Raw genomic sequence first — 24,571 nt, forward strand, 5'->3', positions numbered from 1 at the left:
ATTAGTAATGTGTTTCTATGTTGTATGACCGAAGGGCGTCGTGACAGGACTGCCCCCCTAACGGACATCATAGGGATTATGACTATTTAGTTGCTTAAAGTATAAATATAAGTCTCTTGTCGGTGTTTTCTGTAGGAGATAACCGATGACTTTATACGAATACATGACAATTGAGGATATAATTCGTAAAATCATATTACATTGATAAGTATCACAAAGAAATCAAATCTCCTTGAATTTTCATAAAACCTAGTTTCCGCATTACTCTTCTATTTCCATTTTCAAGTTGCTTCTTAGTGCGTGTGATTCCTAGTTGATTGTTTAGCTAATTCTCTTTGAGATATCTTTAGTGGTTATAACCAGTCCTTGTGGATATGATATCTTTTATATTACTGACGACGTAACAGTGCACTTGCGGTGACGTAACAAGTTTTCGGCGCCGTTGCCGAGGACTGCGTCTATAACATTAGAGATTATCATTTGAGTTATACTAAACTTTTCTTTATTTTTCTCACATCTAACTTGTAACTAGTTTTGTAATTCTATTCTTTAATTTTTCTTTGCATTCTTTTATTCTTTTTGTTTGTGAATCAAATTCTGTATTTTGTTCTTGTATACGAAGATCTAACTTCATAGGTGATCTATTACCTTTTGATCCCGAAATTGATAGAACCTTTCATAAAAGGAGAACCTCACAAAGACATTCAGAAGAACAAGTACATTCAAATATGACAAACAAACCGCTTAAAGATTACGCAGCACCTTATGTTAGAGGATTTCGTTCTAGCATTACAAGACTCTTTGTTGAAGTTAATAATTTTGAGATCAAGCATGTGATAATTAGTATGGTCCAACAGAATCAATTTGGGGGTGGACCACATGAAGATCCTAATCAACACTTGGAAGTTTTTTATGAAATCTGTGGAATGATGAAGATGAATGGTGTTCCATCTAAAGCTGTGAGACTATTATTGTTTGAATTTTCTTTAAGAGATAGAGACAAGCAATGGTTAAATTCACTATCAACAAATAGCATTATCACTTGGGAACTATGTGAGCAACAATTCCTTGATAAATTCTATCCTCCAAGCAAGACATCTCATATGAGAAATCTTATTGCAAGCTTCAGACAGTCAGACTCAGAATCTTTATTCAAAGCATGAGATAGATACAATAATATGCTCAGACAATGCCCACATCATGGATTGGAGAAATGGCTAGTGTTGCATACATTTTATAACGACATCAATTATCATACTAAGGTGTCCTTAGATTCTGCTGCTGGAGGGGCACTTATGAATAAAAGTTTGGATAAATTCGAAGATATCATTGAAAGTGTAGCACAAAACCATCATCAGTGGGCCACAAAAAGAAGTGGAGGCTATTCCTTTTCAAACCCAACTAAAGTATCAGGAAAATTTGATGTGGATGCAATTACTATGATGTCCGCAAAAATGGATGCTCTTACAAAGAAGTTGGAAAATATGGGAGAAAATACTAGCACGATCAATGCTATAGTATGTTGTTGTGAAACTTGTGGAAGTTCTGATCATACCCAAGACTCATGTCCTTTGGGAGCTATTTCTGCATAAATTAATCAATTGGAACAATGTGATGCTATCATGAGTTATAATCAAAGACAGAACAATCCATTTTCAAACACATACAACCCTGGGTGGAAAAATCATCCCAACTTTTCTTATCATAACAATCAAGCGCAAGGACCATCCACGGGGACTAGACCAAATTTCCAATCTGGACAACAAAACTTTTAACAATAACAGTCTTCTCAGAATTATCAACTTTCTAAATTAGAGAAAAGGCTTGAAGAAGTTATTTCCAATCAAAATGAAATGAAGCAGGAAATTAAGTTGTTGACTCAGAGAATGGATAATTCTGACAAACATCAAAAGATCTAAGATAGCCCAATTGCCCAGATTGCTTCATCACCTTCAAGAACACTTGGCTAATTTCCTAGAAAGTCTGATGTTAATCCAATAGAGCACTGCAATAGAATTGAGTTTAGGAGCGGACGGACTTTGGGAGATCCCCAAATGACTGCTCTAAAAGGGATGAAAATTAAAGAAGAGCTCCTTTAACTCCTGACCCAATTCAAATTCAAGAAGAAGAGGAGAATACCAAAAAGGTTGAAGAGACTTTTCCACTTTACTCACAAAGTCAAGCAACCCCTTTTCCTCAAAGATTGATCATGTTAAAGAAAGATGAAGAGTTCGGCAGAGTTCTTGAGAAAGTTAAAGACATTTGTGTTGAAGTTCCTTTGATTGATGTCATTCAACAAATGTCGAAGTTTGTCAAATTTTTGAAGGACATCTTGTCCAATAAGAGAAAGAAAGGAGATGTCGAGACTATAGCTCTAACTGAGGAATGTAGCGCTTTGATTGAGAAGAACACTTCCCCGAAACTCAAAGATCCAGGAAGCTTTTATATTCCTTGCACTATAGGAACTGAATTTATAGAAAAAGCTTTTTGTGATTTGGGGACAAGTGTTAGCCTCATTCCTTATTCAATTTGTAATAAGTTAGGTCTCAAAAACTTTAAACTTACAACCATGACACTGCAATTAGCTGATCATTCTTGTAGGTACCTAATAGGTATTGTGGAAGATGTGGCGGTAGAAGTTAGAGAGAGTATTATTCCCACAGATTTTGTGGTACTTGACATGGATGAAGACCTGAAAATTCCAATCATATTAGGAAGACCCTTCCTTGCAACAGTTGAAGCAATAATTGATGTGAAAAATCATAAGCTTTCATTGGTAATTGGTAAGGAAAGGTTAGAGTATTATTTGACTAATTCTTCTAACCATTTTTCTTCTCTTTTTGTGAGTGTTTGCAATGGGGTGGACACTTACAAATTAGAGGATTGGAATTTCCATCCTCATGGGAGGCCGTCGGATGAGGAACACGATCCGACAAGCATTGGAAGTGTTGGGATGTATACTATAAGCCTAGCTTTTGTATGAATATCTATTTTGAAGTATTTTGAAATGAGAATCACTTTGGTCAAATATTTGCATTTTATATATGTCAATGTAGTTGTCCATTTAATTTATATTGTAGATAACATGGTGTGTGGTGCCACACAGAAGATCATGTTATCAGTTCCTTATAAATTATAAATAGTAGCTCACAACCAAGATGGATAGGGACAAATCATTGGAACAGTTGTAGTGTAATTTGGTATTAGTTTATCTTGACTATAAAATTACACTAGTACACTATGTGTGTATTGAGCATGACCGTTTGAGGTTGTTCGATTTGTACTGACTACGTAAAAGAATAGAACCTCTGTTATTATGGATGTGCATCCTCTTAATCCCTATATAATAACAAGCACATATACTTAGTATTTATTTCTTTAATTTATCAATGGGTGAGATTTATTTGTTAAATCAATAGGGTCGATGAGTTGGGAGATAGTATTATTTATATGGTGTGTTGTTGATTATAGAAGGAATCTGTGTCCTAATTATTTAGGCTGATGATGCCCCCTTGAGGAGCTTATAAGGATTATCATGTAAACCCTGCAGGTGGACTTAGTCCAGCATGATAATAAAGTTGAGTGGTACTACTCTTGGAATCAGATGTTAATTAATTGAGCTGTCAGTAACTCAATTAATTAACGGGCATACGATATCTTAAATACAAGGAGATTAACACACTCATGATAAGAAGGAGCCCATATTGTAATATAGGATTGGTGCGGTAGTTCAATAATAACCCTTTAGTGGTATGAGTTATTATTGATGGACTTGGGTTGGGTGTTCGGGCCGAACACAAGAAGCCCAAGCCCATCAGGAGGCCTAAACCAATTCCTCCTCTAGGTCCTTGTTGTAGCCTCTATATAAAGCCTCACATCCACCCATCCATAACTTGGTTTGGTTTAACTTGGTTTAGTTTAACTTGGTTTGGTTTAACTTGGTTTTGGTTTGATTTTCTCCATCCTCCTAGGGTCAGCGGCAAGGTTATAGAAAGGGAAATTTTTTCTAAACAGAATTCTGTTATTTTTCTTTCTTTGTAACCGACGACAAAGGTTATAAAAGGAGTAGGTGGTGCCCCCTAAAACCTAATTTCCACAATTCTCTTCTCTCCCTTGTCTAGGGTCGGCGCCCCTCCCTGGTGGTCGACACCCCTGACCTCCTCCCTCATTATGGCTGGCGCCCCTCCTCTTCTCTTTGCTTAGGGCCGGCGCCCCCCTCCTCCTTGCTTAGGGCTAGTGCTCCTTCTCTCTTGGTGGACGGCGGCTTGAAGAAGAGGAAGAAGAGGAAGAAGATTAGAAGGTGTCACATCCTCCTTTTGCGGCCGATGGGTTTGGAAGAGAAGAGAAGAAGGGTGGTTTTGTCTTGGTAGATCGTCGCCCATACGACGCCCAAGAAGAGGAGAGAAATATGGCAGAAGATTAAGAGGTCTTTAGCTACGAAGAAAGATATAATTAGTTATTTAATTCCATTGCATAATTAGCTAGTTTTCTTTGTATCGATTTTGAATACCAACACAAGAGGCCAACGATCTTGTACTTCGATCAAGGTATGCTTTGATCATTCAAGAACTTGCTTGATTGATCAAACACATGTTTGATCGAACATGCGGGTTGCTAGGAAAAGTTCTATTCTTGTATAATTTTTTGTACAGGGAAATTGAAACAGAACGGAATTTCAGCGCCTTCAAGTGGTATCAGAGCAAGTTTTCTGGTTTTGTGTGATTGGTTTTCGGTTAAATTATGCACTGCTCATATATAAGTTTAGGCCGAATAATAGCAGGATGTGCAAGAAAGATTAACTCTGTGGTTACAGGCGTCCTAAGTCCAACTATTATGGTTTTGTGTGTTTGTGTGTGATTTGAACTCTCGAGCATGTCAAGATTGTTTTGTGTTCATGATTGTAATAATTAAATACGGCCGGTTACCGTATTATTATTATTTTTACATTTTGGTCAATGTAGATTACATGTAAATTCCTTTGTGGAATATAAGATCGATAAATGAAAATTTTTATTTCTTTTTGTTGCGGCTTGTATCCTTGCTATGCGTGGTGCTATTTTGAGGACCAAAGGCGCGGCGGAGAAGGAAGCGAGATACGCGACAGCTTGATCCATTGGCGGCATATTGGAGGGCAGCGTTGGATGAGTCCATAATAGTTGGAAATTTATTTTCATATTTATTGCCTTTATATGTTGTTTGTGTGTGCTGTGATTATGTTATTTTTATGTGCTGTGATGTGTGTGCATGTTAAAATTCCTCAATTTAAATAACTAAGTAGGAGAGAGATTATTTAAATAAATTCCATGGGCTCCATTACTGGTTTGTAAGTGATGCATTCAAACTTGCGCGTTGGCTTTCGGTGCCTTCCTCCATATCAGATGAGTTTGTTTGCAGATCACTAGATTAAACTTCCTCTATGGATGATTATAAGAAATTATTTAGGTATATGTGATCTTCTCCATCTGAAGGAGCACAATCCACAATCCTAATTAATGGACTAAGTATCAAGTAATGGTATATACTTAGGCACATTTAATAGTATCCTCCCCATCGGAGTCACTGTTATTATTTGTGTGACCGAAGATGAACCAACAATTAATTTTATTTGTCATAAAGTTAGGTTGACAAGATAATAAAAAATTAATGGGTAAAACCTCCTCTTACGAATGTTTGAATTAGTATACCTCCACACTATCATGGCATACGAAATTCACGGTGTTTTGAGATGTTGGTGAATTTAAATTATATTGTTTGAGAAATCAATATTATTTTAAATTCTAAAGTTTTGACCAAATATTTTATTTTGTGATTCTCAGGATTTCAAAATGGCTTTCAATCCTCTTTCTGTTATTTTAAAAGAAAACAAATTTACTGGTCCAAATTATATTGATTGGAAATGAAACTTGGACATTGTCTTAACTGCTGAAGAATATAAGTTCATACTTCTTGAAGTCTGTCCTAGCATGTTTGATAAGGATTCTAGTGAAGAGGAGATAGAGAGACATAGGAAATGAGTCAAGGCAGATGAGATGGCACGGTGTTACATTTTGGCTTTTATGTCAAATGTGTTGGTGCAACCTTAGGTCAAGGCTGACCTGGGTGACCCGACTCGAGTTGACTTGACTCGAGTTGTATTTTGATGTTTGACGAGAATAGAAAAGTTGTATTTTGATGTTTGACAAGAATACAAACTTGGGAGATTGTGGGTGCAACCTTTGGTCAAGGTTGACCTGCTTGACCCGACTTGAGTTGACCTGATTCGGGAAAAGTCCAAGTATGGAGACTTGGCATGGAAAAGTCCAAGCAGGGAGCTTGGCACGGGAAAAGTCCAAGTATGGAGACTTGGCATGGAAAAGTCCAAGCAGGGAGCTTGGCACAGGAAAAAGTCCAAGTATGGAGACTTGGCACAGGAAAAGTCCAAGTATAGAGACTTGGCACGAAAAAGTCCAAGCAGGGAGCTTGGCACGGGAAAAAGTCCAAGCATGGAATCTTGGCACACGAGGTCAGAGAGGGCACGGTAGCTCGTTCTCTGGACTAGGACGAAGTCGGAGAGGGCTCAGTAGCTCGTTCTCCGGACTAGGTCAGAGAGGGCTCGGTAGCTCGTTCTCTGGACCGGACGAAGTTGGAGAGGGCTCGGTAGCTCGTTCTCCGGACTAGGTCAGAGAGGGCTCGGTAGCTCGTTCTCTAGACCGGACGAAGTCGGAGAGAGCTCGGTAGCTCGTTCTTTGGACCGGACGTGGGAGTCGGAGAGGGCTCGGTAGCTCATTTTCTGGACTAGGTCAGAGAGGGCTCGGTAGCTCGTTCTCTGGACCGGACGTGGAAGTCGGAGAGGGCTCGGTAGCTCGTTCTCTGGACTGGATGGAGTCGGAGAGGGCTCGGTAGCTCGTTCTCCGGACTAGGTCAGAGAGGGCTCGGTAGCTCGTTCTCTGGACCGGACGAAGTCGGAGAGGGCTCGGTAGCTCGTTCTCCGGACTGGGTCAGAGAGGGCTCGGTAGCTCATTCTCTAGACTAGAAAGGCTTTAAGGTTTAGGGCTGGGAAGCTCTAAAACCAACAGAGGCATTGGATCGGTCTGTTGACCGATCCAGTGATACTTTGGCTGTCTGGATCGGTCTGTCGACCGATCCAGTGATACCTTGGTTATCTGATCGGTCTCGTGACCGATCAGTAACCACACAACAGCTTTCTGTGGGTTATCTGATCGGTCTGGTGACCGATCAGATAGAAGCGATGGATTCAGAAAACAATAGGGGGATCGGTCTGTGGACCGATCCACCTATAGGCTGATCGGTCCACAGACCGATCAGGGATTTCCTGGACTGATCAGGCCATAGTCTGATCGGTCCAGGCCTAGCCGTTGAGTCACAACGGCTAGATTTCTGTGTCTTCTTCGCAGGTTCAGTATATAAATCGAGGTTGAAGGCCTCTACAAAAAAAAGAAGGTGATAAAGTGTAGCTGACTTCTTGCTCCTACGATCTGAGCTTTGCTGAGCTCTCCACTGCTGAAGCTTCGTGTGAGCTTCCCTCGGCTGGACTCCAACTGATCAGTTGCTGCTGTTGTTGGCATCCGTGAAGTGGTTGCTTCATCACCAGTCGACGAGAAGGCAAGCAAACTAGTGTTTTTACATTCATATTGTTCTTGGCTTCTTGCTTTATCTTTGTACTCCAATCTTGCTGTTGCAAGAGAGATTGTGGCGAGGTTTCTCCACCCAGAAGGAGTTTTTATTAGCCGGTTTTCCGGGGTCTCATCCACTGACGGATTGATAGGATTCGTCCACCTTACGGACACGCCGAGGAGTAGGAGTATCATCTCCGAACCTCGTTATATCGTCACGTTTGAGGTTCTATATTCTCCTGTTTCATTTCTATCTTTTATTTCCACTGTGCTAACTAAAATTGTAGGAAGAAACGTGAATTTGGGGTCGGCTATTCACACCCCCCCCTCTCTAGCCGCATCCGAAGGTCCTAACAAGTGGTATCAGAGCGAGGTCGCTCTTCGTCGGATTAACACCTGGGGGAGCACGAGCTAGAGAATGGATCAACTTGGAGAAGACGTCACGATTCCACCCTTCTACGATCGCGACGACTTCGCGTATTGGAAGGTAAGAATAAAGTAATTTCTTATGACTAACCTAGTAAATTGGAATTGTGTACAAGTAGGTTTTATTCTTCCGGTGGATAAAGAAGGAGAACCTCTCGAGAAGAAGAAGTGGATGAAGGAACAAATCCACCAATCCATAATCAACGACGAGGTAACGAAAATCTTTGAATTTTCATTACCTAATGATATCTTGTGTAAGATAGGTGGATACAACAATGCCAAGGAGTTGTGGAACAACTTGGCTAAGTTCCATGAGGAGAGCTCCAATTCAAGTCATGAAGAGTAGTCAAGTGAGCCAAGTAGCTCACATCATGGAGGTATGGAATTAGAAGTTGAGGGCTACTCAACATCTAAGGAAGAAGAGGAGGAGAGTTCTTCTTCAAGACTGGAGCAAGAAGAAGAAGCCTCTACCTCCGGAAGGGATGAAGGAGAGAGCTTATATCTATCCTCAACCCTAGGTAACTTAAGCAACTTAATTTCAAGTAAATTACATATAATGTGCTTTGAGTGTAGGGAATATGGGCATTACAAAAGTAAATGTCCAAAGAGGATTAGGAAGACTCCACCGGCACCAAAAGTCAAGGAAGTCGGAGTCCCGATACGCAAGGGCAAGGAGCACGTGGTGTGCTTCCAATGCAAGCAAAGGGGAAATTATAGGAGTCAATGTTCAAAGGGGAGACAACCTCACAAGGACAAGAGACCAAGCACATCTATGGGGGGAGCTAAGGCAAACCCTAAGGTATCCTTTAAGGCACATTCTTGCAATTCTAATAAGACACATGCTAGTAGTTTTATTGCAATTGTCAATAATGATAAGCATGATAACCATAGAAACCGATACATGTGCTTAGGTGCCAAACATGTTAGCCTAGATAAGGACAATGCTAGAAATGCCAACCCTAGAGTTAATCTAAGGTTAAGGAAAACCTAGATAGGAATCCCAAAACAACTAGACATATGCCTAGGAATACCTCAAAGAAAAATGGAAAATTAAAGCTTGAGGTATTAAAGAAGGAAAATCAAGTCTTGAGGTCAAGACTTGACACTTTAAAAAAGACTCTTAAGAATTTGGAGAAGTCAACTCTAGGGTCTAAGGGTCAAAAATCAAAGCCCAAGGACATGAGAGGTTTGGGTCACAAACCTAAATCTCAAGTGGTCAAGCCCGCTTATCATAATGTTCCATTCGATTATGGAACAAGACCTAGGGCTAAGAAGACCATCACCAAGGTCACAAGGGGAGTCACCCCTAGAGTTGATCTTGATGAATCCCAAATAACCAAGGCTTTAAAGCCTAGGAGGGTCATTAGGAGGGTTGCTAGGGAAGTCATCCCTAGTGAATATTTAGTGAACCCAATGAGCTCAAATAGGTATTGGGTTCCTAGGAGCGTGATTCCTTCACGCTAGATGGTTTAGGGTGTGCCAACCTTAATTGGATAGGTAGTTAACCTACTCATGGCAAAATGTGGCATTTTAGGAATTTTCAAGGTGTAATCAAGCCTTGAAAATGAAATTAAAAATTATTCGTAAGGTGATTAGGATGTGTCAACCACATGTGAGGAGTTTTCTAGGGTCAATCTAATTGGCACATAGTGATCTAAAAATCTTTAGTATATGATTTTAGGTCTATTACACTTAGGAATATAGACTTTATGGTAAAATGATCAAAATTATCAAAAATGGCAACTAAGGCTAGAATTAGGTATTTTCTATACCTTTATATGTTATTTGCCATATATTGTTTGTCATATGCCATGTCATGACATCATATTTAACTTATTATCATTTGAAATGTCATGATAATACTTAAGTTAGTTATATGCCATGCCTTATTTAAGTTTCATACTTTATGCCATGACATCATGACATGGCACATATTTCCACTTATGATATTATTTTATGTCATGTCATCATCTCTTGCATTTATGATCAATTAAATTGATTTAAGGATAAAAACACAATTTGATATGGAGATCTAATTGTTGTTTAAAAAATGCAAGAGAACTTAGCTTAGGATGACCTAAACCCATATCTCACATCAAAATTGACTTGGATGTGTTTGATACACCTTAGATGTGTGTGAGATATTAGGATTATGAGTTAGGATCAAGGTGCATAGTTCTTGTACCTAGATGAGCCTAATTTGAATTTGAGGATCGTAGGGAAAACTTGTGTACAAGTCATATACATTTAGCCCTAAGATTGTGGTCCTAAATTGAATGGTTTAAGATCATTTCAAAATTGATTTGAAAAACCTTGATGAAGCTTTTCTAGTGATAGCATTCATCATTGAGCAAGTTGATACAAAGATGGATTAACCTTGAGCTATTTCAAAGTCTTTCGAACTTTGTATCAAGATTTAAAAATGGAAGTTATTTTCATAGAAAACTATTTTTCCATGATAATATATGTTATGAGGAATGTATCCTCAAAATTTTACAATTTTTGGAATTTTTTGTAATTTTTTAGGGGTTTCTGAATTTCGGGAGAAAAATCAGAAATTCTTATCAGAGAATTGTGGACCGATCAGAGAAGATCCTGATCGGTCTAGGGAAGTCTGGATCGGTCATTGGACCGATCCAGGGCAGTGTGGATAGGTCTGGTGACCGATCCAGTGGAGTTCTGATCGGTCTGGTGACCGATCCGAGCGTGCCAAAATGCAGATTTTCGACTGTTATCTGAAATTTCAGCTATGGAAGTTGGTGCTTTAGATTTCTAAAAGGTTGAAACTCTCCAAGACATTGTTGGTGCAATGGTCAAGGAGGAGTTGACCTTTAGGGGGAGTTTTACCTAATGGTCAAGGGGGAGTTGACTTTTAGGGGGAATTTTTGCTCGTCAAGTTTTTTTTTGATAAGTGATTATCACTAAGTTGATTGTTGATTTTAGTATCAAGGGGGAAATTAAGGGTTTCAATGAAAGGTATGAGACTTTCATTAGGAAGAAACTCTTGACCTTGATTCACTCTTTTTGATGTGTGTCAAAAAGGGGGAGAATGTCCAGATAATGTTCAAGGAAGAACATTGGAGTTTGGGGAGAATGTTCAGAGAATGTTCAAGGAAGAACATTGGAGAACTATTGGAAAACCTAAGTTAGGTTATCGGGTTAACCTAACTTGATTATGATTTTTGTCAAACATCAAAAAGGGGGAGATTGTTGGTGCAACCTTAGGTCAAGGCTGACCTTGGGGAGAATGTTCAGAGAATGTTCAATGAAGAACATTGGAGAACTATTGGAAAACCTAAGTTAGGTTATCGGGTTAACCTAACTTGATTATGGTTTTTGTCAAACATCAAAAAGGGGGAGATTGTTGGTGCAACCTTAGGTCAAGGCTGACCTGGGTGACCCGACTCGAGTTGACTTGACTCAAGTTGTATTTTGATGTTTGACGAGAATAGAAAAGTTGTATTTTGATGTTTGACAAGAATACAAACTTGGGAGATGGTGGGTGCAACCTTTGGTCAAGGTTGACCTGGTTGACCCGACTTGAGTTGACCTGATTCGGAAAAAGTCCAAATATGGAGACACTGCCGAGCCTTCCGAGCCTTGGGAGGAAGGGATTTGGCACAGAATTGGGTATGTATGGTTGAGATCAGTGAGGTGAGTTTTGGATGCTGGCTTGAATTGAGAATGGTAGGGAAGAATCCAAGAGAGGAGATTCTGTGCTGCGGAAAGTAGGTGGATGATGAAAGGAGGCGGGTACTTTTGACTTTTTGTCTTTGATATGCTTAGTAATGAAATTAACATGTTGCATTAATTGTGTTCTTATCTGTTTCGGTTAATCACTACCCAAATCTTGGTACATGCTTGATTGGTTTGCATCTCATGTAAATTTTACCTGCTTATACATGCTTATAGGGGTAGTGGTATACCATGCTTTACCATGTTCAGGACCTAGGTTTTATACCTTCTGTGTACCTTTGGATTGTTTTGATTCGTTGACCTATGATGCATTTTTTTATATATATGGATTAGGTCAAGATGTTTATATGGTTATTGCCATGCATCATTTGCATGATTGCATGCTGTGCGATAGTCCGCTCCATTAGGTCAAGGGGGAGCAGAGGTTTCTTCTTTGCATATCAATTGTACCTGCTGAGTGTTGGACTCACCCCGCCTCCATTGTTGTTATTTTCAGGTTGATGCTGTCAGGAGGGAGTTCCAGTCGCTGGTCCCCACAGCACGTAGTGCTACTCCTCTGCTGGTTTTTGAGTTGTTGTTTTATTTTAGTTTTCCGCTATCAGACTTTGTTTTAGTTTTGTTTTGGACTTTACATATGGATATTGTATGGAAATCTTTCCGTTGGATGGAGTTTTGGTATGATTTGGATTTACTCTACTACATGCCTGCCTGGACGGCAGAAGAGGTGAGTTCGTCGGGAGCTCGGTAGCTCATTCTCTGGACCAGACGAAGTCGGAGAGGGCTCGGTAGCTCGTTCTCCGGACTAGGTCCGAGAGGGCTCGGTAGCTCGTTCTTTGAACCGGACGTGGGAGTCGGAGAGGGCTCGATAGCTCGTTCTCTGGACTAGGTCAGAGAGGGCTCGGTAGCTTGTTCTCTGGACTAGGTCAGAGAGGGCTCGGTAGCTCGTTCTCTGGACCGGACGTGGGAGTCGGAGAGGGCTCGGTAGCTTGTTCTCTGGACTAGGTCAGAGAGGGCTCGGTAGCTCGTTCTCTGGACCGGACGTGGAAGTCAGAGAGGGCTCGGTAGCTCGTTCTCTGGACTGGATGGAGTCGGAGAGGGCTCGGTAGCTCGTTCTCCGGACTAGGTCAGAGAGGGCTCGGTAGCTCGTTCTCTGGACCGGACGAAGTCGGAGAGGCCTCGGTAGCTCGTTCTCCGGACTGGGTCAGAGAGGGATCAGTAGCTCGTTCTCTAGACTAGAAAGGCTTTAAGGTTTAGGGTTGGGAAGCTCTAAAACCAACAGAGGCATTGGATCGGTCTGTTGACCGATCCAGTGATACTTTGGTTGTCTGGATCGGTTTGTCGACCGATCCAGTGATACCTTAGTTATCTGATCGGTCTCGTGACCGATCAGTAACCACACAGCAGCTTTCTGTGGGTTATCTGATCGGTCTGGTGACCGATCAGATAGAAGCGATGGATTCAGAAAACAATAGGGGGATCGGTCTGTGGACCGATCCACCTATAGGCTGATCGGTCCACAGACCGATCAGGGATTTCTTGGACCGATCCACCTATAGCCTGATCAGTCCAGGCCTAGCCGTTGAGTCACAACGGCTAGATTTCAGTGTCTTCTTTGTCTTCTTCGCAGGTTCAGTATATAAATCGAGGTTGAAGGCCTCTACAAAAAAAAAGAAGGTGATAAAGTGTAGCTAACTTCTTGCTCCTGCGATCTGAGCTTTGCTGAGCTCTCCACTGCTGAAGCTTCGTGTGAGCTTCCCTCGGCTGGACTCCAACTGATCAGTTGCTGCTGTTGTTGGCATCCGTGAAGTGGTTGCTTCATCACCAGTCGACGAGAAGGCAAGCAAACTAGTGTTTTTACATTCATATTGTTCTTGGCTTCTTGCTTTATCTTTGTACTCCGATCTTGCTGTTGCAAGAGAGATTGTGGCGAGGTTTCTCCACCCAGAAGGAGTTTTTATTAGCTGATTTTCTGGGGTCTCATCCACCGACGGATTGATAGGATTCATCCACCTTACGGACACGTCGAGGAGTAGGAGTATCATCTCCGAACCTCGTTATATCGTCGCGTTTGAGGTTTGATATTCTCCTGTTTCATTTCTATCTTTTATTTCCGCTGCGCTAACTAAAATTGTAGGAAGAAACGTGAATTTGGGGTCGGCTATTCACACCCCCCTCTCTAGCCGCGTCCGAAGGTCCTAACAAAATGTGCTGCAACTTCAGCATCAAGCCCTACCCATTGCCTATGACATGATGTTCAATCTTAAGGAACTCTTCAGACACTAGAATCGAGCTGCCAGGTAGGAGGCCATGAGAAACTTAATGACGACCACCATGACTGAGAGGACACCCGTAAGGGATCATATCCTCAAGATGACGGCTCATTTGAATGAGATGGAAGTCCTTGGAGCTGAAATCGATGGGGAAACCCAGGTCGATATCATTATCCAAACGCTGCCCAAGAGTTTTGACCAGTTTCGCCTAAACTATAACATCACTACAACAAAAACCCTCATAGACATCGGTTTTCCACTGGTGTCTATTACATTTTCGACCGATGTCTATGAAGGCGATGTAAAAGGTCTGCCATTTTAGACATCGGGTTAAAACCGGTGTAGTATCACTTAACGACACCGGTGTTCGAATCGGTTATTAACTGGTGTAGTATCACTTAAGGACACCGTTTCATCAACGGTGTAAAATCGATGTAATATTATATGTTAATAACACCAGTTTTGGCAGCGGTATACGACCGATGTAAATATTAGTTAATGACACCGGTTTTGCAGCGGTGGAAAACCGATGTAATATTAGTATTTTTTAACAACACAAATTTGATTTCCGAAACAGTGAAAAACCCACAGTAAAAAAAAAATACACAAATATTCATAAATTACACAAATATTCTTCATTCAATAGGATCCATAAAATACACAAATATTCACAAATTACATAAATATTATTCTTACAACAGTATCCATAAAATACACACACATTCTTTTTACATCAAAAGCTAATAGATATCAGAATCAAGGTAGAACATTCTTTTAACAACACATCAAGGTAGAACATCTTGAGTCAAAAATCAAGCTGAGGCTACATTAAATTATGAGAATCAGAATATGTTTAACTTGCTATCTTGCTCCATTCTTCTTGCGCCTTTCATTTCCCTAATCTCACCGCTTTTCACCTTCAAATGCCTAGTTTTCTGAGTTAATACATCCACTGTTCTAATCTGTCAAACAAAAGTATCATTTGGTCTACTTAACTACAGCAAAGAACAAAAACAGAAGAATTATACATGCTACAGAGTGAGGCCATATTGATAACAGGTAGTCGAAGATTGCAAACCTCAAATTTCATTCCCATGCTCTGATGAATCAAGGTATAGCAAGATTTTAAGATTTACGAACTACTAAACAAAAATATCATGAGGAGGAATCTATAGAAGTACTTGGACAACATGAGAAAATTCATTAAGGAATACATTTTGTGTGGCTAGGGACAGATGACTGCAAGCCAAAACCTCCAGCATATGCTTGATAGCCAAATCAAGAACTCCAATAAAAGAATACCTCGTAAGTAAATGGAAGGAGATAAGGTCAAAAGCATCAAAGATAAATGCACAAATATACAAACAAAGCATAGAGAACCTTCCAACATTGTAGTGAACATGATCAGATATATAACTCCAACCATTTTCTCTTTAAACGAAGAGTGCATTCCTGTAAGCTCGAATCGCATGTTGTCTCTACATTTTACAGAATGAATGTTTTACAATTAGCACATAAAACTTTGAACATGCTTTAAATATCTGGACAAGTTTCAATATGAAGATGAATTTGACATGCAATCGAGTACCTGATCAGAAATGTAGTAATGATTTCCAGACAAAACAAGATGAAAACCATACTTGCGTAACATTGGTGGAATGGAAAGCAAATAGCAGTAGGATGCTTGTTCAAGCATCACAGCTACATGCAGAGAAGGCTCCTGATGAAATATGTACATTAGTTGCACGCTTAGACACTCAGGTTTAGTCAATTTTATTTACACGCTTATAAGATACTGGTTGAGAAAGACAATGGGAACCATATGACATTATAAGAAATGAAATAGGATTTACCTATTCTAGACTCTAGCTGAATCACTTATTGTTCTAACTTCTAACTATGGCTCATTTATGAAAATAGATATTAATGTAATGTGTTTTTTTTAAAATATTATTATGATGTAGATACGAATAATTGGCATAATGTGCTTTTAGAAAATACTATTCTGATATATTGATGATGTATAAAGGAATTAAATGGACCAAAAGAACAAGTGTAATCAAATATAATTTTTTTTTTAGGCAATAGGATAGTGTTTAACTATGAGGCTTTGAAATGACAACCAAACCCGATAAATTCAACATGTGGGAATCAAATTATCATTAGCAGGATAATAATATCATAAGGAACATTACATGAACACTCTTTTGACACATCCAAAGGCCAAAAGAATCATGTTTACGGATTTTTCACACAAGTATATCAAATTGTTTGGTTTTACAAGCAAGATACTCTCAGTTTAAAGTAGAAAATATACCAAAACTATGTAATATCAGATCTTAATATATTACAGAACATGGAAAAAAAATTAAGAACCCAGACTTCTAGAAAATCAACATAAATACCTCATTAGAAGGTACTTTTAAGCATGCCCGCAATGCTGGATTCTCCAATTTCTGAAGTAATACCCCAAGAGAAGGAAATCCTAATTTTGCCAAAAAAAAATCAAAAAAATCTAACTGTCATTTATAAAAAAAATATGATACACACACGCACATCAATACTAGAGGTGCAAACGAATCAAGCCAATTCGCGAGTTTTTCAAGCTAGCTCAAAAAATATTTGATTCGTATTCGAAATTATTGAATTCGAGCAGAACTCCAACATGTTCAATAATTTTTTCAGGCCAAATTCGAACCCATAATATTTTGTTAGATTGTTCACGAGCTGCTCGCGAGCCGAACTCAAATTGAATTCTAATTATTTTAACATTATTTTAACTTAAATATATTCAAATTAAGATTTGAATAATTGGAACAAAATTCGAATTTAAGTCATTTCGAATTATAGTTCGAATATGCTCAAATCAAGGTTCGATCAATTCAAATCGAACTCGAGCTCGAATTTTATTTTGAATCGAGCTCGAGACAAAATTATTTGTATTTTCAAGCTTCGAATATCATATATATTTTTTGAGTTTGAACTCAAATATCAATATTTTCATATTATTCGGCTCGATTTGATTCATTTGCACCCCTAATCTATACATGCATTTATTAAAGTGAATAACTCCAATATGATGTGAGAAGAAAAAAAAAAACCTATATTACCTTAAATAACATACAAAGAATTAATTCAACAACCAAACTGACAAAGGTATAAATTTAAATCTTTATGAAGACTCAAGTCATAATCATGCGAAGTGGACCCAGGTAGTCTAACTAGCATACTTACAGCTTAATCAGAATAGCCATAGGTATCAGAGGTATTGCATTCTCTATATCAATTAGCTAGGAACTCCAATCAAACTAGTGGAAAACATTAGATAATTATATCTAACAATCATTCTGAACTAGATCTATCAAAATAGAATCTTTCAGATGTCAGCTTACCAGTATACTTTCCATTTCTTTCATAATCATCAAGAAAATGAGAAACCACAGTGGTTGGAATAACATATCCAATATTTTCAGTGTCTTCAGATCTGAAAACCTAAATGAAATATCTAGTGAGATATGAAAGAAGGTAGAATGCTAATTTAGGTGCAAAAGCAGTACTCAGATGCATTTCCATTAAACATTATTCTGGGACAAAGTTAATCTATAAAAGATTTTTGAAAAGTTTGGAATAGATAAAGTAGGGAAAATAAAATGCAGATTTAACAGAAGGAATACCTAGAATGACACACCAATACACTCACCACGATCATTGAAGGCAGGACCACCACTGTTTCCTGCAAAACAAGTATGTTTCTTTGACAACATTAATATGCTTTTACAAGAATATATTTGTACCTTGCCAAAGAAAGTGGTGCAATAACATCCAACTATCTAAAAAATAAAATGCTATCTTTCTAGCAAGGAAACTAGGTTGAGTTACCAACCAGGGTTTATTGCAGCATCAATCTGAATACCAAGCAGATCAGAGGATCCATGAGCATACTAACCTGAAACAAAAGCAAAAAAAAAGTGATTAATATTAAAAAACTCATTTGGACACCATGTTCTAAAATTTTCAACCAACTTAAAATTGATAACATTTAAGTCAGCAATTTATCATCTATAAAACAATCTCAGCAAGAATATAAAATTCACCAAAAAAATACTAAAAGCTTATGATCACAATTTCATGAAATCAAACCTCAATTCGTGATACCACACCCTTTGTCATAGAGATTGTATCTCCACCAAGTGGATATCCTACAACAGTTACTGAATCCTGTGTATCATATAACTTGTTAGTTTGATGAATTATGGAAGAACAACTAGATTAAATAACCCTATAGAAAAGAGAGCCTTAGAAAATGTGAAGTGCTTTAACTTTGTGAAGCACTTGGGGGCGGTACATGGACCGGTTGACGAGGGCCCTCAGATCGTCCGCCTTCTGCGGCAGCAGCAGCTCGCACACGTCTCTCTTCTCTTTTGCAGACATCACCCTCAACTGCTCCGGCGACATGCAGATTCCAGCGGTGAGAATCGCCACGCGCTCCACTGACTCCGCCTCCATCTCCGCCAGGCGGAACGCCACGAACCCGCCGTAGCTGATCCCCATCACAGAGTACCGAGCGACCCCGAGGAGGCGCATCGCCTCCGCGACGCACCACCCCTGGTAGCCCACGGAACGGTCGGCGCAGGAGGAACGGGATCTATCGAAGAAGAGGAGGTCCAGGATATAGAGATCGAAGGAGCGGGATAGGGCCCCGATCTGGCGCTCCCATTGCCACGTTGAGTTGCCGCCGAAGCCGTGAATGAGGAGGAGGGCAGGCTTCCGGCTGGCACGACGGGGGTTGGGGCCCCTGATGTGCAGCGACACGTGGCCGAGGTCGAGCGTGACGGGTCGGAGACCCAGCGGAGGAAGGAGAGGTGAACAAACAACTTGCACAGGGAGACGAAGGAGAGTAGGCATCGGGCGGCGGCGACGACTCGGCGGAAGAGGGAGAGGAGGGCGACGGCGAGGAGCAGAAGCAGGTGGCGAAAGGATTTCGTGGATGCCATCGCGATAGAGATCGATGGGAATGGGTTTAGGTTTGGGGGGAGAGGAAGGTAGGAGGAGAGGCGTTGTGTGGCAGACGGTTCGAGTCGCGGTTACGCCAGACTGCCACTGCCTGCCCGCTTCACATTAATAAAACCTGCTTACGATATTGGTTTAGGTTTGGAGATAACTTTGTGAAGTGTTATAAATTTGGGCTGGTGGAAAAATTAAATTATTATTTTTGGTTCATTAACACCGGATTTTAAAAATCGCTATTAAAATCGGTGTCTATTAACAAAAAAAGGCGCTCATAGACATCAGCTAAAAAATCGATGACTATGAGCGAAAATCTATGCTCATAGACATCGATTTTTGGAAAAACCGGTGTAAAATACTCAAAGACATCGATTTTTGCTTAAAACTGTTGTTATTCCACCAATGTCTATGAGGGTTTTTCTTGTAGTGCATGAACAAAAGGGTTTATTCGTTGGCGGAACTTCTGACAGAACTCCAAGCGGTAGAAGGCCTATTTCGTCAAAGTTCTCAAGTTCATATTGCTGAAAATATTTCTGCCTCTAAGCCGAAAGGCGGAAAGTGATGTGAATCTAAAGAGAAAGATATCTTAAGAACCCACAACGAATGGAAGAAGAAAGAAAGAAATAACTAAATCGATAAGATTGATGAAAAGGACCTCGACCCAATGCTTAGGAAAGTATGAACCTTGGTATAGAAGATGGTAGACGCCATAACCTTGGGATGAAGGTTGATAAGTCTTTGAACGCCACAAGGAAATGTCTTGATAAGTTCTAATTCAATGAAGAACCAACAAGTGAGAGCCTCACCGTGCTTTAGATTGAAAAATATGTCAAAGATACATGTGTGGCTGTCACCCCCCTTTATTTATAGTTGTAAGGTGACCAAAAACCCCTAAAAGGCCAAAAGAAAGCCCATTTAGTAAAGACCTCTGTAGACTACTTAGCCATTTTAAGCTTATGGCTTTATTACAACCCAAATAAAAGTAGAAATTGAGTCTAAATTAAGTCTACATATCCCTACTACATAGACATGAGACTTAAGTGCTAATTAAGCTCATCTAAGGCTTGAATTAGGTTGACTATGCCAAATAACTTTCTCTTGGTCAAACCTTCTTCAATGGTAGCTCTGGCCTTCACATCTTCAATTAGTACATTAAGTGCTTCCTTCATCTTTCTAGCCTTAGCCCTTGTAATTGGGCCTCCATTGATGCATAATGGATCATCATCTTGAGTGGGTTGACCATGCTCCATATCGTTAGCTTGTTGCTCTCTTTTTTTGACTCCATCATTCCCCTTTTCCCCAAAAGGATTCATCCTCGAATCTTGATCACCTACATCAAAGGAAGAAAGATCAGAAACATTAAATGTAGCACTCACATTATACTCACCTGGTAAGTCAAGCTTGTATGCATTATCATTGATTCTAGCAATTATTCGAAATGGACCATCTCCTCATGGATGTAACTTAGTACGACATTTAGTAGGGAATCTTTCCTTCCTCAAATGAACCCAAACCCAATCTCTGGGTTCAAAGATCACTTTCTTTCGTCCCCTGTTAGCTTGCGTAGCATATTGTTCAGTTCTCTTTTCAATTTGCAATCAAACATTTTCATGTAGTTGCCTCACAAACTTAGCTTTTCTGGTACTATCTAAACTGGCACGCTCAGAGATAGGCAAAGGTGACAAATCTAAAGGAGTTAAAGGGTTGAACCCATATACCACTTCAAAAGGTAAAAAATTAGTAGTAGAATGCACAGATCTATTATAAGTAAATTCAACATGTGGTAAACAATCTTCCCAACCTTTTAAATTCTTTTGAATGATAGTTCTCAATAAAGTAAATAAAGTTTGATTTACTACCTCAGTTTGTCCATCTGTTTGTGGATGACAAGTTGTAGAAAACAAAAGCTTTGTTCCCAATTTTTCCCATAGTTTCTTCCAAAAGTAGCTTAGAAACTTTGCATCATGATATGAAACTATGCTCCTTGGTACTCCATGAAGCCGGACAATCTCCCTAAAAAATAGATCCGCAATATGGTTAGCATCGTCTGTTTTCTTACAAGGAATAAAATGAGTCATTTTAGAAAATCTGTCCACAACGACAAAAATGGAATCCATACCTCGTTTAGACCTTGGTAGTCCTACAACAAAGTCCATGGAAATATCAACCCAATGTTCACTAGGAATTGGTAAAGGTGTATACAATCCATGAGGTAAAGATCTAGATTTTGCTTACCTACATGTAATACACTTCTCACAAAATTTGACTACATCTCGTTTCATGTATGGCCAAGAGAAATGCTCTACTAACACTTCTAGAGTTTTTCTTACTCCAAAATGTCTCATTAGTCCCCCACCATGAGTTTCTTGGATTAATAATTCCCTTAATGAATTATTAGGGACACACAACCTATTCACTCTAAAAAGAAAACCCTCATGCCTATAAAAACTTCCCAAATGCAGTATGTTCACAAACATCAAACATATTACCAAAGTCAGGATCATTAGAATATAGATCTTTAATGTATTCAAATCCTAACAATTTAGTGTTCAAAGTAGAGATCAAGGTATACCGTCGAGACAAAGCATCTGCAACAATATTTTCCATACCTTGTTTATATTTGATCACATAAGGGAATGATTCAATAAACTCCACCCATTTTGCATGACATCTATTCATTTGGTATCAGAGCTTTGGTTTTTCTAAATTGATTTCATTATCCTTTTTCTTTTGTATAACTTAGTTAATTACCTTATGCATAAATTAGCTAAGTCCAATGTTCGGATCAAATCACTTCTAAATGAGGTAACATCTCTTAAAGAAGTGACTAACTCCGAATCCTTGACTGACCCTATTCAGACTAAAACCTCAACTCAAGCTCAAAAGCTTGAGGAAGAGAATTCTAACCTGAAAACTCAAGTTAAGGATTTGAAGATCACATTGGAACGGTTTACACTGGGTTCCAAGAATCTTGATTTGATTCTTGGAAAACAGAAGGTCGTATACAGTAGATTCAGACTAGGATTTAAGACTAAAAGGAAATACCGTTCAATCTATCACTTGTTAATAGACCAAATAAAATGTAACGCCCGCCCTTCCAGGTAGCACTAAGGCCACTCCAGAGGGACGGACGTCACTAAAACATAGACATCAATTATACTAACGCATATGGATTCATGGCAGCGGAAGACATATATAATTAATTGTTTTTTTTTTCATATCATAACATATACCATATGCATCTAGTTCTCTTAACATGGCATGTGAAGTCAAACGTACCAACATAACATGAGTAGGATATCATACTAGCTGAACATTATCATAAGCATAGGTCCAACATTGTTCACATGCATAACTTAGATAATTCAAAAACTTAAATAGATCTATCCACCCGCACTTCCACACACATCCTCATTGCCTTTCCTGCTCTGCTCCCCTTAAACAATCCATTCCTTGCCTTTATCTGCAGTACAAGGAAAACGTATAGCTATAAGCCAAAGGCTTAGTGAGATCCTTGCCTACCCATAAATCCGAAAAACACATAACATAACATAACATAACATGTAGAAACCATAGCATAGCATAACATAGCATGGAGAATCATAACATAGAACATATCTTATCATGTAAAAACCATAACATCTCATAACATAACATGAGGGAAAACAGAACATAATATATCATATCACATAAGGAGCATAACATATCAGAGTATAGCATGTGAGTGTATATCATGATTCATATCACATTTTGTAAGCACATATCATGAAGCCTATCATATCATGTAAACATGTATCATAACTCATACCTGTTCATAAGGGTGCATAAACATAATTTCATAAATGTGTGCATATAGATGCAATATGTATATTTTTAAAACATGTATCATGGAATGCACATATGCATCATGCTTCTTTCAAAACATATAGTATACATACTTGAATATCATATCATCATCATGAGAAGGGCCCCGACTTGTACCACATGTAAACATAAATGCGCGCAATCCCTAGGACAGGGTAGCTAGCCCCGAACCTACTAGGGATCTAGGTCCGTTCATAGTCCGTCGACCTAGGGGCGTACTGAGGAGCCCATCCCTTAACGAGGTCCGTTCATAGTCCGTCGACCCCGGGGCGCTTATGGAGCCCACCCTTGGTACAAGCCATACAAAGTAAAATATCATGCATATCATATCTCATCATATCATACATGTCATAATTCTTGTCATATCATGAAGAGAGCTCTTGATCCCCAACTTAAGGGAAGCATCTCTTTACCATAGCATGAAGAGTGCTCTTGATCCCAACTTAAGGGAAGCAACTCTTTTTCATAACATGAAGAGTGCTCTTGGTCACAACTTAAGGGAAGCACTCTTGGTCCCAACTTAAGGGAAGCAACTCTTTTTCATAACATGAAGAATGCTCTTGGTCCCAACTTAAGGGAAGCAACTCTTTAGGCTTTTCTTCTTACATAAGCCATTCACACATGCATTATATAACATGTTCTTATCATAACATAAAGTATAACATGTTATTTTCTTATCATCAAACTTGGCATATGATCTCATGAACTTAGCATAACATATCATGAACATGACATATCATATCATGAGTCTAGCATATCATATCATGACCATAGCCTATCATGTCATAAGTCTATCATATCATATCATAAACATGGCACATCTTATCATAAGACATAGAAATGCAACATATCGTAAAGCATATTTTCATCACATCATAAAGCATGAAAGCTTAATCTACTTATATATCAAAGGCTACATATCATGAAAATGCATAAGCATGTTTGGTTAGGTTTAAACTCTTTCCTAACCCAATTAATCCATCTTGGCCGAACCATATCAGTAGGTTTCAACCTCATTTCATTCCATATGAAGCATAGAACTTATCCACATAACATGTAAACTTGATCTAAGCACATACAAGGCATTATACTTCATGAATAAGCATGTTTGAGTTCAAAACTCTAACCTTAACCCATTTATCTCAATTTGGCCGAAACATATCAGTAGGGTTCTTATATCATTTGGTTCCATATGAAGCATAGAACTTATCCACATAACATGTAAACTTGATCTAAGCACATACAAGGCATTATACTTCAAGAATAAGCATGTTTGAGTTCAAAACTCTAACCCTAACCCATTTATTTCAATTTGGCCGAAACATATCAGTAGGGTTCTTATATCATTTGGTTCCATATGAAGCATAGAACTTATCCACATAACATGTAAACTTGATCTAAGCACATACAAGGCATTATACTTCATGAATAAGCATGTTTGAGTTCAAAACTCTAACCCTAACCCATTTATTTCAATTTGGCCGAAACATATCAGTAGGGTTCTTATATCATTTGGTTCCATATGAAGCATAGAACTTATCCACATAACATGTAAACTTGATCTAAGCACATACAAGGCATTATACTTCATGAATAAGCATGTTTGAGTTCAAAACTCTAACCCTAACCCATTTATTTCAATTTGGCCGAAACATATCAGTAGGGTTATTATATCATTTGGTTCCATATGAAGCA

At 39.0% G+C, this 24,571-nt stretch overlaps 1 protein-coding gene and 1 non-coding gene across 2 annotated transcripts; both read right to left on the reverse strand.

The window, feature by feature from the left end:
* Nucleotides 1-1,100: 1,100 nt before the first annotated feature.
* On the reverse strand, nt 1,101-1,207 carry LOC121983599. Its single transcript, XR_006112632.1, has one exon. It is a non-coding gene; the product is annotated as a small nucleolar RNA R71 (small nucleolar RNA).
* A 17,094-nt stretch (nt 1,208-18,301) lies between these two features.
* Nucleotides 18,302-18,910, reverse strand: LOC121979586 (uncharacterized protein Mb2734-like). The gene has a single exon (XM_042531582.1). The coding sequence runs from the start codon at nt 18,908-18,910 to the stop codon at nt 18,302-18,304; it is 609 nt and encodes a 202-aa protein (XP_042387516.1).
* Nucleotides 18,911-24,571: the final 5,661 nt, after the last annotated feature.

This window comes from Zingiber officinale, chromosome 5A (genome assembly GCF_018446385.1).
Source record: "Zingiber officinale cultivar Zhangliang chromosome 5A, Zo_v1.1, whole genome shotgun sequence".
Taxonomy (NCBI): Eukaryota; Viridiplantae; Streptophyta; class Magnoliopsida; order Zingiberales; family Zingiberaceae; genus Zingiber; species Zingiber officinale.

Bases quoted from the DNA above. Each gene is read 5' to 3' on its own strand.
- LOC121979586 (XM_042531582.1), bottom strand. From the start codon at position 18,910: ATGCCTACTCTCCTTCGTCTCCCTGTGCAAGTTGTTTGTTCACCTCTC.